The 16853-nt window shown below is 41.0% G+C and overlaps 1 protein-coding gene across 4 annotated transcripts in view; it reads right to left on the bottom strand.

Annotated features, from left to right (window-relative positions):
• PLB1 (phospholipase B1) overlaps positions 1–16853 on the bottom strand; it is a 93230-nt gene that overhangs the window by 40074 nt on the left and 36303 nt on the right. For all 4 annotated transcript variants that reach the window (XM_032102771.1, XM_032102770.1, XM_032102773.1 and 1 more), the window contains 14 exons: positions 16308–16381; positions 14770–14813; positions 13816–13924; positions 12885–12936; positions 10878–10958; positions 9285–9350; positions 8488–8588; positions 5692–5773; positions 4931–5035; positions 4185–4280; positions 3662–3733; positions 2986–3045; positions 2525–2585; positions 1750–1808 (listed from right to left, as the gene is read on the bottom strand). In XM_032102771.1, the coding sequence (XP_031958662.1) occupies positions 1750–1808; positions 2525–2585; positions 2986–3045; positions 3662–3733; positions 4185–4280; positions 4931–5035; positions 5692–5773; positions 8488–8588; positions 9285–9350; positions 10878–10958; positions 12885–12936; positions 13816–13924; positions 14770–14813; positions 16308–16381 (1062 nt within the window). The remainder of the gene's footprint in view (positions 1–1749; positions 1809–2524; positions 2586–2985; positions 3046–3661; positions 3734–4184; positions 4281–4930; positions 5036–5691; positions 5774–8487; positions 8589–9284; positions 9351–10877; positions 10959–12884; positions 12937–13815; positions 13925–14769; positions 14814–16307; positions 16382–16853) is intronic.

The following is a 16853-nucleotide window of genomic DNA, read 5'->3' as shown; positions in this document are numbered from 1 at the left end:
AAATACAATTTACTAATTTAAATAGAATTACATAGTTGTTTTGTTTACTTTTGAATTGAATGGATGTCTTCCAAAGCCTTAAAAGGCATCTGACTTTTCCCAAACCTTTCTCCTGAAGAACACAACAATACCTTTCATAATTATTTACAAGCATCATACTGTATATATGACACACAAAGTGTATGATGGAGCTGTGGAACAAAGACGTGGGTCTAGATGAGATAGATAACTTTTTTATGGTTGCATTACTCAACAGTGATGAAAACATCTCAGACACATCAAACTTTCTGGCTAATGATATGAAGCACTATATGAACTCAGCAGAGAAAATAAACATGTATCAGAAAGAAGCACCATAAAACATCTATACATACCAGTTTGAAAACCATTGTGCTAGATATGGAAAGACTTATAGCAGAACTGGAGCCAGGAGGAAGCACTCTCTACACTTACCCTGAAGAAAGAGGCAAGCTACTCCTCTACAAGTACAAGCAACTACATCCCTCCTAAAACCTCCAGAATTCAGAAGCAGAGTTCCTGCCAGCTGTGATTGTATAGTTTCATTCTGAATCTAGGTGCAGGTTAGTACTTCAGTACAGCACAAGACCAGGCAGCCTATCTGCTGCTACCTTAGATCAAACCAAAATACTACATTTTCTCCTATGTATAAACTTTATTGAAATAATAGAAGATTGGTGTCCAGAATAACTAGGCGATAAACCACTGCATGTTCTACAAAAGCAGATTTTATTCCTAGCTCCTACAGACTATACTTAGAAGCAGAAGCACCTGCATATTACAATACAGCACCCTAGATATTACAATACAGCAACCACAACCATATACAGAATATCTTTCATTTGTTAATACTGCAGGTTTACATCAAAATGCTTCTATTTGTTTCAGTAGCCTCCTGTGTGTAGAAGTTGTAGCAACGTCTGCCAGAGCATTGTAAAGGTTCATGGTTTGTGTACACAATGTCTTTGTTGTTAAGGCTCAGATTCAGTGAAAGCTATGTTCCAATTACATCTTTCTGTCCAGTGTTTCCTTTGACCTGGCTGTAGAGTTTCAGTCTTTGACCAGTATGAAAATATGAGGCAGAAAGGCATAACTGGAATTGAGGATGTCTGGATTTTGAGATACATTCCTTCTTGACTACCGAAGATAACCATCAGCAGCAAGAACTATATTGTGATCAAGAAATCAGTTAGTAGTTAAAATAGGCACAATAAAATGACTAAATATCTTCTGAAATGCATTGAGTCACAGGGCTCTCATGCCATACTTCCTTATCTCATTAATGCTAAAATGATTAAAATGCTATTATCCAACACCACTTAGTTGCATTCTGCTCCTGAAAGAACCAAGGTTGAAGAACAGGCTCATCAGTCCATTCCCATTCAGAAAAAAACTTTGGAAAGCACAGTAACCTAAGCCTTGTGCTACGTCCCATTCATTTCAACAGCATCTGATCTCTTCTGGCTCCAATTCAGCAAACTACTTAGGCACCTCTTTAAAGGATTTGCCTGTGTTTTTGCCTGAGTTCAAAAGCACAGGAATATGTGTGTCAGGGAAATGGAGTGCTGGAAGACTGACACCTTCTTTCTGGATCTGGCTGCTAGATCTATCTGTTATCATCCATGAATGAACAGATCTTTGCTTCTGGGTACAAGAGCTATTTCCCCTCCACCGGAGTGCGCACATGTTTGTAGCTTTACCAAGAGAACAGTAAAAACACTGTCTTCTTACCGTCAAAGAATCCCCAAGGGCTGCTACAATTTTCACATCAGCTGGCTTTAGGGAATGCACTGCAAAGGAAAGAGATACAGTTGAACCTGGTTAGGAAATAGCTATTTTTTTTCTCTACTGTGTGTGTGAAATACTCCATTGCACATTGTGATGCTCTGTCACGTTGTTTTTGCAATACCCAAGTGATAAATCAGAAGTTCTTTCCAGCTCATCCCCTGTGATTGTAGCACCAACGTACGCATATTATTCAGTATTTCAATGGTTAATGTTGCTACTGAACTAAGAGCAAGGAGCAAATAACAGTAAGTGGCAAACAATATCCAGCACCAAAGTGAAGGTAAAACAATGCAGAATTACACAAAGCAGGAGCAGCACATTGAAGATATAAAAAGACTAAGGAGAAGACAGCATGAAGTTATTTGAAAAATCAAATATTGCAAAATTCCAGATGAACATGAATTAAGCTGTACTTCCAGTTTCTCTCCATGAGATTTAGGTAGAATATCTTATAAGCTATGTCAGCACTCCAATTTGGATTTTATCACAAATTATTTTGAAGTTCTCCACTGGCAGTGAGTTCAGTGAAGCTACTTAGTCAGAATGCTACCTTGCGTGACAATGTGGCATTGTATCTTTTAAGCATCTGCTGAAAAACATGACATCCTTTCTGAGCAGTGTTTTTCACAGTCCAGCAGTCATTTCAGCAAAAATTAACATCACCTTGAAGGACGGCTGAAGGTAATGCAACTTCTTAACATAAAACAGGCAAGACTACCTGAAGTTGCAGGAGGGGAGGATGGAGACCTGTCCTCGCATAGCAGCTGGCTTCCATAATTCTAAAGAGAAAAAGAAAGCTGAATAGCATTTGGCTAGCAAATACAGTCAGTAGTAACTAGGATCTTCCCAGCAGAGGCCAGGTGGATAAACCAGAGCCTCTTTAGCATGTAATTAACTAGACAGGTTGCTCAATTCAATAGTCATATTCAGAACTGCTCAGAACAGCACAGCGTCCTGTACTGACAACAGTGCTGTCTGAGTACGTGTTCTTACAGGTGTTTCCAGAGGCATTTTGTCTAACTCAGGGAGTATGTCCCCCACTCTGTGCCACACACTCAGCCTCCCAAGCCCCTTTGGCCAAAGACTGATTTCCCCTGTGCTGCAGAACATAACTCATTTGGTTACCACACAGGAATAGATGCAGCAGAGTAACAGTGGGATGGTGATGTTGACACTTACTGGAGTTTGGTTAGGGTATGTGTAATTACTGTTCTTATACGTCCTCAGGAACGGCTGAGCCTACAAAACAAAGCAATTTGAATCAATGCAAAGCATCAGAGGAACACGCAGAGATTTCCATTCTCCAAACTTCCATTCTCAGACGTCTGTAGATGATTAGCAGCTTGATGCAAATAAAACCCCAGGGATTTAAAAAAAAAATAATAATAAAAGGCCTTTTTAAAATCTGTATAACAACAATGTAATTCTGGGCTATATTTTTATAACAGAAGTTAGAGAATACCCAGCTGTGTGTGGCTCACAAGAAGCTTGTGGCCCCACTGCAAGGTATTCCCAGTAACTCCTGCAGAGTTGTGCTGAGTGGTGCCATCATTGCTGTTTCCCCCCACTGAAGCTCTGTCAATCAGTGTGGGTACTTGATGATTTGATTAGGTAGGCCAAACACCCTGCCCCTGTGTTTTGGCCAGCTGTGATGTATGACTGTGAGGAAGTTTACTCCTGCTTGCCCTCCATCATCTCCTGGGTGAGTGCTCATACTGCTCTTGGTGGCAGTGGCGCAAACTGTGTGGGGAAGAGCAGATCACCCTCACAGAGACAGAGCTCCAGGCACTGGGGAAAGACTCACACAGACTCCCAGTCACCCCCAGCACCTCCACATAAACACAGACACCCTTACCTCAGATGGACATTTGAGAACAATCTCATCTTCTATGGGCTGACTATCTGTCTTCTCCCCTACAGGCTCCAGCTGAGGGAAAAAGGGGAGTGCACAGAGGAAAAGCAGATGAGTACCAGAGAGCAGTGGGTGATGCTGTGCTGCCAGTCACTGGAAACTAGACAACTGCAGGGCACTGCACCAGTGCTGGCAGCTGCCTCCATGCACTGTTTCTTTGTGTGCTGAAGAGGCTAATTCCCATACACCTTGAATGGGGCCTGCTGATCAATGTGCCTGGCAGGCATCATCTTCCTGAGGGACAGAGCCTGAACACACCCAGCCTTAACATACCCCAAGATTTACTGGTGTGACATGACTGGTTTAACAATTCAGGCGACCTTTCTCCATGTGATCACACTTTTCCTTCGTAAACACTGTTCCAAGAGATATGGCTAGCTACCCAGTAGCTCCCTGGGGTTTTTTTGCTGCCAAGGCCAGGATGAAGTGAACAAGGAGGGACCAACACAACCTTTAAAAACCTTACCATGTTGTTCCACAAAGCACGTGCAACCTGGGAATGAGCCTTTTGGCTGAAGTGGAAACAATCTGGGGCAAAATATGAAGAATCTGGTGACCCCTCCTAGAAAACAAGATAGGTGCTGTCACAGAGGCAGCAAACACGCAACAAGCTGTGCATTATGTCTTCTCTCTTCCTGTGAGATAACCCAGCGGGCTCCTAAACAAAGTATCTGCAAAGGCCTCTGAGGCAAACAGAATTAAACCAGGCCAGAGAAAGTTAGTAACTCAGAATGAAGAAGCCTTTTAATACTCTTTAATATAGTACTCCCAAAGTAATAAGGAATACAGACCATTGTGACTCTGAGTACAGAAATACATGGGCACAGATACCAACTGTGTTCTTTCTTTATTTCCCTTGAGATTTACACATTACGGTGCTTTGAAACATGTGGGTTTTCATACCAAATGTCATTTACCAAAGTACTGGAAAGGAGTTGATGTGTAGGGAACTTAGAGCAAGTGCTTCCTGATGAAGACTTTGAACTACAATATCTACTTCACGGTTGTCCAAGTGCAGTGCCCCAAATCAAGGTCTGTATTCCTGTTGCCCATTATCTCCACTATTCCATAAACATTTTCTGCAGTTTTGGATGGTAACTGAATATAATAATTACTATGTCAGAAAACTGCTGGCTACATTTACAGCTAAAATTTTGACAAGTCAAAGGCATTGTACCAGGATTTAATGTAGGTGTGGTTTTCTTGTTTTACCTGTGTTTTTGGCATTTCCATATTAGTCATAAATGGCTGCATAACCACTGTGAAATCATCCTTCGTGTCATACCTTCCACTCTCCACTAACTGGCGGGTTCTCTCCTAAAGAGTCAAGGAAAAGTCATCATTGTTCCTTCTTCTATCCTCAGCTCATCAAGTTGTTCCACCCATTTACCCCTCACCCAGGGGTTGCCCCTCCCTCCTGCAGAAGCTCAGACATGACCATGGTTTTCAGCTTGTGCCAGGCAGCCAATGCAGATGCCTTTTGAGACACTCATCCTGGTCTTCTTTGCAGAGGGGCAGCCTGGGAATGGCTGCCTGACTGACAGGGACCTGGCAGCCTGCTCAGGGATTAGGTTTTCTGTCAAAAAGATGTCCTTCCAGAACCACCGAAGTGTTTTTGGTTTGGCTGACATGCCGTGCCTGAAAGCTTGTTCCTGAGTTACCATGTTGTTTGGCTTAACCTGATTTCCAATAACATAACAGATCAAAAAACTGCTGGCTCTCTGCTGGCTCTCTTAATGACCACAAAAATACACTCCTTTCTACGGCTCTGTTACAATTTTTCTTCTCATCTGTTTTGTTGGTTTAGTGAAACAGAATTGTAAAGATCTTGATCCTACTTTTTAAAATCACAACTACAAATATGTCATTAGAATGAGTGGAAACTGTCCCCCACTTTTAAATTAGCCCATCTATGGTCCCCTTGATCAACAGAAGGATGACATTAAACTTCTAACAAATGCAATGTGCCTTACCTGATACTTTCTGTTAAAGTAGATCAACTTCTTTAATTCAGTGGAATTGTCCTTAGGGTTTATGACACAAGGGCACAGCATCCTGTGGAATAGGAGCATGGCACTGAGATTTGCTCTTCTTTTTCCCCCTGCTCCCGAGCTGACAAGCTGCAGGATTAAAAGCTCTAAGAGGGATGTCTTTGAAAGGCCATCGAATGAGAGCATTACCTCTCACCCCTGAGTTTCTGCACAGTCTCAATTCTTGAGCAGAAACACATTTATTGGGGATAAATTAATGAACAGAAAGTGAGGAAAAGGCTCCATGCAAGCAAAAACCACACCATATGCCCATGGCAAGGCTTCAGCAGCAGGAGTTTTCTCTGTGAGGAGGGGCAGGGCTGCCTGCTCTGGACACAGCTCCAGCAAACCAACCACAGGGCATGGCTGAGCCTCTCAGCCAAGCTGGTGGTGTCTCTGTGAAAACTTGCTTAAGAAAGGGCAGAAAACACCAGAGAAGGAGAGGAGAGAACAACAGCAGGAGCAAGGAAGAGGTGCTCCATGGCAGAACAGGCACTCTGTGGATGGACATGACTGAAGGACTCATGCTGGAGCACAGGACAAGAGTGAGCAGGAAGGAGTGGCAGAGAGATACCAGACCCAGACCCCAAGCCATGCCTCACTGAAGGGACTGAGGGTACCCTGCAGCAGTAACAAGGGTGGAGGGAGAGGTTCTTGGAGCAAAATTTAACCTGAGAAGGAGGGAGGACAGGTGCTTTAACTGTTCAACTCTTTTGTTTATTCATTTCCCAATACCCGAATCAGCAATTAAATATTTATGCTCATGGAAAACAAATACAATTAAATTCCCCAAATCAGGTCTGTTTTGCCTGCAGTGATACGTGGTAAATAAGTGGCTTTCCTGCCTTTATTTTGACCCATGAATTTTCTTGCTCACAATCCTTGTTTTCTCCCCATGGTTCCAGGGTGGGGTGAATGAGCAGCTGTGTGGAGTGCTTGGCTGGCAAGTGGGGCCAACTCACCACAAAAAACTACTCATAAGTACACTTGTGCAACATGGCTTGCTTCAGCAGAACTGCGCAAGCACCCCTCAAGATGGAGCTCCCACAAATTCATTCTAATCAGCTGAGAGAATCAGAGGTTACAGGATGTTTCACAGTGAGGCTGGTAGAGCACCAAAACAGTCACCCAGACTGATGCTGAATTCTCCATCCTTAGAGAGCCATTTTAACCTGAGACATTCTAAGATTCTGTGAACCCCAGTTGGTCACCTTTATCCCTCCCCTGAAGTTTTGGTCTTCCTAGCACGTGGATATTTTTCTTGGGATGTTCTGTCTTCCTGGGCATGTATCATCATTACTTGAGAAATCCAAATTAGAAAAAGGACTCCTTTCAAAAATCCTGACCGTATGACCACAGTAAAGCATCCCTGAGAGAGCCCTTAGAGAAATACCTCTTACAGAGATGCAGTTGATACATGTAAAATATACACAGATCCCTGCCATGTCCAAACTTGACTTAATGGAGACCAACTAACAGAAGATTTTACTTCCACAGTACATCTATATGAGAACAATACAAATCTAAACCGTGGTTTCAGAAGTTTCAGAAACATAAGTTAGGCAACATTAGTAGAAACATCTTCTCTTCAGGTTGCTTGCTACTCTCAGGAAAAAAGAGACTACTTTCAAGATCAAAATCTTCCTTCAGTTCTTCTTCCATTCAGTGGAATGGCATTTACTATCCCACACAGGGTCTGCTTATCACCCTGTAAACTTGGCTTGCTGCCAGACAGGAAAATGTCAGCATGGCACCTGAAATGATGGGAAAAGGTTACAGCTATCATGAGATAATATAATCTTAAAGGTTTCACTAACTATCCTTGTCCAATGATTAGGACCTTGAGATACCTGTGAACTCTAACCAGTAACCTTTGTTAAAAATAAGCAAACAAACAAACAAATAAATAAAACTACAACTGGCTACTGGGAGCACCAGCACCCTGAGTTTCAAAACCAACTTTCCACTGACAGCCACGAGAAAGCCCTTAAATCACAGCAAGAGGGTTGCATCTCTGTCCCACTTGTAAAGCCAGTGGCTGCCTACATTCACAGGACAAGGTTATTCTCCCCATCTGTCTAGAAGAGCAGAGATCTGCTTTTCTGAAAACAAGCAGGCCCTGCCAGAAGCGACTCAGGGGACAATGCTCGACCCTATCTGAGTCACCAAAAGTCCACTGAGGGTGCAGACCTGCCACCTCAGTAGTGGACTAACACTGGCCTGAAAGGATTGTTGAGCCATAAAGCAGCAGGTGGCATAATTAAGCATCCAAAACAACTACTTGAGAGACTAATTGGAGCTAAAACTAATTATCAGCAATGAGATTACAGAGATTGAAAATTGCAGAAACAAGAGGGAGAGTGTTAAGTGCAGAAAAGTAAATCTGTAAATGCAACTAGAAAACCTTGTGTCTTAGTGTCTTCTCCACCTGCACCAAAGAGTGCCCAGCTGAGCTCTTTCTGCTCTGGCTTGAACTCACTTGCAGGTTAAGTGAGGAGTCAAAAATGGCACCTTCATAAGAAGTGGTAACAACAGGGCTCAGATACAGAGACAGTGACAGAGAGAGCTTATTCTAAATGCTGTGTTGGAATCAAAATGTAGGTACATGCACATGCACAGAGAAAGATGTTTGGTGGTCTGAAATACTAGAACCTGTTCCCTTTACGACAAAACTTCCCAAGAAGACGTTGCAGCCTTCTGTGACAACACTGAGATCTGTAACATAAATCATCTGCAAACCTCATCAGCACTTTTGGGCAGCTATTGTTTTCCGATGCATGCAGCTCCCGGAGGCTTTCTGTGGAAAGCAACGTCACCAGGTTCACATATGCCCGTGGAACCTGCCAAGAGAACAAACAAATCCAGAGCAAACTCCTGGAGCACAGAGTGCTGCTTTTGTCCCTACACAGCCACAGCAGACCCTGGTAGCAGCCTGCTGATTGAAGCATCATGTATTATTTATAACAGAGGTGTTCAAAGTGCTTTCTCAATAATTAATCCCCCACACAAGCAATACCAAATTACAGCCCCTGCCTGCACTGCCTAGTTCTATTCTAAATGTTGATAGCTGGTCACTTGAAAATGACAGCTTCAAAAATGTCCAAACAAGTTGTTATAGGTCCCAGCAAGACTCAGACATCTGCTAACCCTTCAAGTACTCTCATCATTCTTACCTTTATGTGGAATATTAGAATCTCTCTCTTAATGACCACAAAAATATACTTATTTGCAGTTTAAAAAACAAGCAAAGCATTGTCTAGTCAATTAATATAGTTTTTTTAACTTTGTTATAACATTTTTTCTTATTATTTGTCCACAGCACATCAGCTAGAACTAAGAATATCCTTATTCCTTTGGTAAAAAACTTCTCCAGCCCTTTTTGCCTTTCACAAAGATTTTCCTGCAAGCAAACACCTCTGCATACAGTAGTACTCTGCAGATGAAAGCAAGGAAATAAATTCTTAATCAATAATCAGTGACTGCTTTGCTAACAGAACAAAATCCCTGCTCCCACATCCTAGAAAAGTTTGACTTACCTCTTTGTGAAGTAAGTCCAAAGCTATTTGCAGGTTGTAGGTGTAGTTTTCAGGAGAATGGTGTACCTGTTAAAGCAAGAGGTTTGAATTTTTAGTTTATTCAGGCAGGGACAAGAATGACTAGCTAGTGTCTTTCACAGTAGTGCTCATGTTTCCTACTCTTGGGTCAAAAGTAACAGAGTCATAGGCAAAACTGTCCTGTTTCTGCTTTTCTTCCTTCCCATCACAGCTATCTCACTGGCAAGAAAACATCTGGCAGCCACTGGATACCAGTGAGGGTGAAAATTCACAGGGTATTATCAGACATCACAACATCCTCAACCCCTGGGATTGCTTGGGCTGGTCTTAAAAGCATGGCTAACAACTTGCTAACAGGGGCCATATCTGGGAGAGAACAGTTTGTGTAAAAGTAAGTTTATTTCTGCTGTATGGAATATTAGAACATGTTTCCCATATGCTCCTTGCCTGCCACAAATAATAACTGGCAAAACTTAGGTGTTTATCTGGGAACAAAATCACTTCATATACTTGTCTTTCAGTGCCATAATTTCTTTGCTCCATTTTAGTGGTTTAAACACTCTAATTTTATTGTCTCAAGTAATCCAACATTTAGTTTATTGGACTGTTATAGTTCCAAAAGTGAAAAAATTTCTTACGAGAAATGCCTGTCTTATTTTCAGCCTTTTTTCTCTCTCATTTAACTTCAAGCAGAAGTTCATTGAGAGCTCCACTTGCTTACTCTATAGAAGTAGACAGCTCAGATCCCTTACTCATTTCCTAAGTCACAGCTCACCAAGAACATTGTGGCTGGCACTGTTTGTACTTGTGCCACACAAAGACCACTGTGATCCTTGGATGCAAACACGTTCTCTCCTTGTCACCCACCCCAGTCACATGAACAGGCACTTTGCGTTTGGGCTGACAGCAGAAGGTAGGAATGGTTAATTTGCTCCTTCCTTGTTTTATAACCATCTTACTGTGCTGCTTTGCTGTTCTTCCTGATCCAAAATGAATCATGGATAATGACAGTCATGTGCTCAACTGCCTGTGAGTAGGTAACCCTCATCACTAAGTGAGGAGTCTGCCACAGCCTTTCACCTCATCTACAGTCACACATACCAAAGGCTGGACACTGTACATACGTTACATATACACAATATGTACACATTACATATAACTGAACTAGCATGAGCTGTGCTTAGAACTTTTCCCATAGCACTGAAAATATTAAGAGAGTACCAAGTAAGACTTAGGAGGGTGACTGGCAAGGCAAGGCAAAGAGGAGTAAAAGCTTTTGACCTTTTATCCACAGGAGATAAAGTGACCATGCAACAAAAAGTAACCCTAGTAAACAGCAAAACAAAGTTGCAACAGTTATGTATTTACAGGTGATCTAAGGGTATCTCTAACATTATCAAAACATTATGCTGAGCCACCTGAAGGTCTCAGTACAGCTACATTCCAGAGCTGCACAATTCAGACCTACCTTACTTTGGCCTCACCCACCAAGTTCCTCCCTCTCACCCCCTGCAATGCATAAAGACTGTGTGACTTGTCTGGCCCAGTTCATGCTCCAGGTAGCAGGGAACTTACTGGATCTTCGCAGTGTTTGCAGAGGTCGTTTCCTCCTATGAAAAGTGTTATGAGCTTCCAGTCATTCTGGAAATTTATTCTCTACACAGAGAAGGAGATGGAACAGAAGTTACTAGTTTAAAAAAGAAAAGGAGGGAGATGCAGGCAACGTACTAAACACAAATTTCCCATTTCTCAGAGTACATGGCTATCATTCCCTGGGCATCCAGAACAAAAACAAGTTTGCAGTCATGACTGAAGATATAGAAACTGCTATGATCTAAACCAGATTTATAATATCAATGGCATCATGGAAAACTATTTGCTTCAGAAAACTATTGCTCAAAATCTATCTGTATGCTCTTAGTAATATCTTGTGTATAGTGACTCCTCTTGCAGCCCTAGAAGCATATCTTCATGGCAAAAATTATGGTACATGTTTTACTGTGTCATAAATAATGCAGCTATCCTGCTGGAAAACCCAGGAGCACTGTATATTTCAGTCTTGCTTTGAGACAAACTGCAAGGAACAGTGGGGCAATATTAACTCTATCTAACAATAACGGTAAAACATTACAGCACTTTTTTTTTCTCCAAGGATTTTGCAAAGGGACAGCTAGCTAAATCAATGTAATTGTGCTACAGTAAATAAACACCTTTTTAGCTTTGAGGTAAGGTTCAGATATGCCTAGTACCATGTTGTGGATGTTGTGCTCAATATCCTAATGCTTTAATTTCAGTGTAAAACACCAGTAAAAAAAGCACCAATAGTGCATCAGCCTCAAGCTGTTTGAAAACATCTTTCTTCAAAGGCAGGAGGCAACATATCCCAGCTCATATACACCTTGTTCAATAGTTTGGTCTCAAAATGTACAAAATCAAAAAGAGGGGAAAATTTCCTCCTGCACTCAACAAGTGTTTTTAAAAGAAGGGGGGAAAAGGATCTCTTAAATCAAAGATATATGACCTCTACTATGAGCATGCTTTCTAGTCAGAAAAGACTTCACTAGCTAAATAAAAATGTTTATTAGTTAAATAAAAGATATTTCCATTAATTTCTGTTAACATTTTCAAGCCAATAAATTTGACAGACTAATGCTTAGAAGCCTTAAATGGTTTGAATGAAAACCATCCAACCCCTCATTGTTAGTTGCTGTTCCTTTTAATCTCACTTCAGATGCAGCCATCAGATTGAAATCTTGTTTACAAGAAGGTGAACCAAAAAGGAAGGTACTGCAAATATTTTTGCCAATATCTACACACCAAAGTATTTACACTAAACATGCACATAGATATCTTGAAGGCTTTTTGGCTGCTTTCCAGCTGCACAACTGGAAAGCCAAACTATTAAAATGTAACTTAGGTCACTGATTGCATAGCACATTTGTCAAATTACAAATAGCAAACACTGAAAGGACGAACTGAAGTGGGAAATATGCAAGCAATCCTCAACCTAATGTGTATTTTACAGACCATTAATCAAATAATTCCTAACAATAAATGTGTAAGTCAAAAATCAGCTGATGACTAGATGAAAGAAGGGATTCATTTGTTTTTCTAGAAAACAGTCCCTTCCTCACTTCACATGTTCACTCCACATGATTTGCTACTTGAAAAGCTTGCCCTCAACATCCTAGCATGTATCATTTTTGCTGGAAAAACCACCTGCTTACAAGACAATTAACAGCACCACAGCAAAATCCTCACAGAGAAAAGGTTCTGTTATCTTACAGGGTGACACAGGTTGGAAGGGGAAGCATTTACAGCACTTGCAGTAAAAATGATGAGAAGATTACAATTATCTTGGTTTGATAGTAACTATCATAGCCTAGTACAAATTCGATTAAGAGTCATCATAGATTATTTTGTGCTGACTTACACTCTGCACTGAGAAGAATTACACTGTACCCTGCTTTACCTACAGCTTTAAAGTTTGGCATTCCCTGTTGAGATGTGCTCTTGGTCTGTTAGAAACTACTGATGCCATGTCACTTCATTCTAAAGATATTAATGACATGTTAAACTCACTGAATCATTCTTCATGAGGTCCACCAGTTTCCTAACCTGTTCAGGAACACCGCTAAAAATAAAACAAAATCATAAAATAAATTTACAAAAATATAAAGAAAGAATCCTGCATAGATAGCAGCAAAGAGGAAAGCTGATGAATGGACACCCAAAAACCCCAGAGAAAGTCCATTTTTAATTGAATGGAATATATGATATAGCCAACAAAGTCCATATTTTGAGACAGTGAAGAAAAAAGAAAAAAGAGAAAATAATTAGCATCCAACAGGCACTGGGCTACTTTGCAAATGCTGCATAGTTACTCTTTTACAAGCTATATAGAAAATGCACTTTTCTCTTCCCACCACCAGACAGATGCTATCAATAGACATAGCTCTGAAGCATCTGTGCTCATACCAATGTTATTATATAGCCTCAAGGCACTGAAGTAGGTCTTATAAGAACTGTTACCAGTGGAAAAAAAAGTAGGATATGAATTGCACTGAAGACAGTGCACAGCAGTCTCTAGTTAATTCCCAGCTCTGGCAGACCAGGAATTAAACAATCCACAATTTTCTCAGTCTCTACACGAACTCTTGGTCCTGATGGACAAGCAGGCTTGAATATACCTCCTATAAAGTGGAGATATCTTTTGTCTGTCTCACAACAGGAAAGCTTTCTGAGTAGTGCTTGTAAAATGATGTGGCTTTCTTGGTTGAAAATGCTAGAGAAAGTATTGCTTTTGTTCCTAACTTATTTGACATAGATTAGAAACACTGCAAAGTCCTCATCACATTTCTTGGCCTTCATGCTACAGTTAGGATAAAAAATGTCTCTGGGTTTGCCTATTAGACTTACTGTGCTCCTGCCAAAGTCCAGGGCTTGGGCCTTTTTTAGTCACAAGGAATTTTATAGAAAAAAATCAAATTTCTGTTAAAAGTTTCCCTCTTACTCTGCACGAGCCCCTGCCACGGCTTGGTTGAATGCAGCATTGTTTGAATTCTCTCTTCCAGTGCCAATGGAATACCCTACCAAGGATGGGTTGAACTCACGAAGAATATCTGCAGAAAAAGACAGCACCCTAAAATATTGCTTCTATCAGCAGCTAACAAATGAGGCAATAAAGATTAGACTTTAGCAAAAGACCATTATAAAGCTTAGGAGATAGCTATCCAAAAAAATATTGACCTTTTAAGTATAATAAACATGGAGATTCATCACCATATGACCATTTCCCCGCCTTCGAGATTCCTGAATTTCAGTAATTCAGAGATCTCATGACCTAACATGACCATCTTGGGTAGCAATGCCATTTTGCCTGGTAAGCAAGGCTGGGTAACCATATACTCAGGCAGGAGATCCTCATGCCATCATGCTCTAACTGCAGACAGGTTGGAATCAAATCCTTTAGCCTGATGGCCCCAGATGTATTAACCCCAAAGACCCCAGATTCCCTTCTAGATCTTAGGTTACAAACCAGCCTTACAAACACCTCAGATGTAAAGTGTCCTGACCTTTAAAAAGCATGTAAAATCTGATCTTGTAATGTGATTCTGCTTCTGCCTAAAACAACTTTCTCATACAGTCAAAACGGTTTCTTTAGGCTATGACCTAAGATCTTTGATTCATCTATCCCAAACACATTTTAGACAGAACTATAACCAGCAGAAGAACACTGAAACAACCAAAACCTAGGAATTACAAAATACATATTTAAGTCATGCACAGCATATTACAGCCTGGTTGTTCTGCAACTTTTACTCAGCACTGGACATTGAACACAAAGGGATTGCTTGTGTCATGCTACACATTTTAACCCTTCTCTCCTGTCTCCTTTTATAACAGTAGGTATTCTAACAATAAACAGCACCACATATTTGTGAAATTTACAGGAAAAGTCACTTACTTGGCAGTGTCGTGACTGTGCTTATGTTTTCATTTCCTCCAACACTGTTAAAAAGAAAGAACAGGAAAAAAGTGTTCCAAGGTACGATGGACTCGGCAAGGCAACGGACAAGGTAGGAGAGTGCGCCCCTTTGGGGTTACCACACATCTACAGAGCACACCCAGACTCTGGGGGCCTGTCCCCAGCGGGTCACAACATCAGAGACACTGTCAGCACCAGCAGAACAATCATATTAGAAGCCCTGCACAACAGCTGTCCTTCCAGCTCTCTCATGTGTTCTGGCACACGCTCAAACCTAGCTGAAAGAAATGCGATTTTTTTCAAGGCTGCCACCTTTGCTATTGTTGTACCTATTAAAATATTTATAGCTTCCATTTTTAGTTAACAAATCTAACCACAACAAAAAGTTCTAAAAACATCTATTTCAGAGTGGTAAGTAAAACCAGTACCTTTTCCTTCCCCCATTGCCTTCCCCCCTCTCCCATTTCACTCAGCTTGAAGAATACTACTAGACTGGTGAAATTGACCGTTATGTCTGTGTGCTCCTTGTTCTCCTTCATGCTGAAGAAAATACTAGTAGACTTGTTGCAAAAAAAAGTCAATAGATTACTATTAAAGATAAAAATATTAAATGTTTGTTTTAGAACACCTCTATTGTATCCCTTTAATGTGGAACAGATTTTGAGGTGCACTAGAACCATCCCTGGAAGTGCTTGAGGCCAAGCTGGATGGGGCTCTGAGTAACCTGATCTAGTGAAAAGTGTCCCTGCCCATGGCAGGGGGTAGGAAGCAGATGAACTTTAAGATCCCTTCCAACCCAGGCCATTCTACGATTCTGTGAATATATCCAAACTTCTTCTAGAGTTACAGTGGCTTAAAAAATGATGAACAGAAGATCAGCCTGACAAGTTTGGTGTTAAATCATGCAGTTGCAGATTAACATGTGAACGTGATTGCCCTTCTTCAGAGCCTTTTTGATGTGTCTAACAACATGCTGCATATGTAAAAGCCTGTATTGACTCATAACTGATAAACTGTTCTCCGTGATGTAAGCAGTACTTAAAAGGATCAAGGAAAGAGATACTGCATATGAAACAACAGCAGAAAAGATTTTTTTGCAGACCACCAATTTTAAATGAGACTAATGGGTGACGTGGGCCACACTGGGCAAGAGCAGACAGCATACAGAAAGAGCAGGGACAGAAATGCAGAATGGACAAGTGATGTAATGGCAATGGAGTCTAGAGGACCCCTTTCCAGGATCTCCTACAACTGTGAGATTGGAAAAGAACTTCTTAACAAGAACCCCATTTTCCCACGTATCCAGGTCAATTCCAGCCATGCCACATTGTACTCTAGATAGCCACTAGTTGAATATTTTCTTTATCATGAGTAATAGTACAGCCATGTGCCTTCATGCAAAATGTGACATCAAATCCAGTTTCCACAAGCCTCCATTTGCTACAATAACAACTATATAGGTCAAAACTGAAGACAATGGATTCTCTCCCACTGGGGGGAAAATTCCTGCAACTCACCTCCAAGAAAGACCTCGGTACTGAGTCAGGACATCCAGAACATCATGGGGTTTGGATCCTGCCCCATTACCTGCCTGGAAGAAGAGGAGTTCACCTTCAGAAAATAAGCATTGCTACAGTAACTAGTTCTCTGACTGATCCTAGTGAGAATAATTAAAAAGCATATTAATGAAGGAAGCTATGTCATCTTCCCAAAATAGAACAGATCCTTGTTCTCAAGAAGATCAAAGGCTGAAGGTATTTTAAGTCTGTTTCAGTGAATTACCCTCTTCTACCAACTTTGTGATTAGATCAAGTGGGGAAAAATTTCTTGAGAATGTTCAAAATACCCATATAACTCTAAATTTACATAAGGAGTAAATAAGATAGCAGTGGTCCTGAATTAATTCATTATAATGTTCCTCACATTAAAAAGTTGTACAGTGATTTTACATCCTTCCCAGTTTCTCCAAGGAAAGACTACAAGGATTTAATGTCATAATTAGCACAGAACACATAGGAAACATGAATTATGACATGAGCAGTGAAGCAGTCACCACTGATTGG

The sequence above is a fragment of the Corvus moneduloides genome, chromosome 3, assembly GCF_009650955.1.
Source record: "Corvus moneduloides isolate bCorMon1 chromosome 3, bCorMon1.pri, whole genome shotgun sequence".
NCBI lineage: Eukaryota > Metazoa > Chordata > Aves > Passeriformes > Corvidae > Corvus > Corvus moneduloides.
This window is presented reverse-complemented; position numbering and strand designations above follow the sequence as displayed.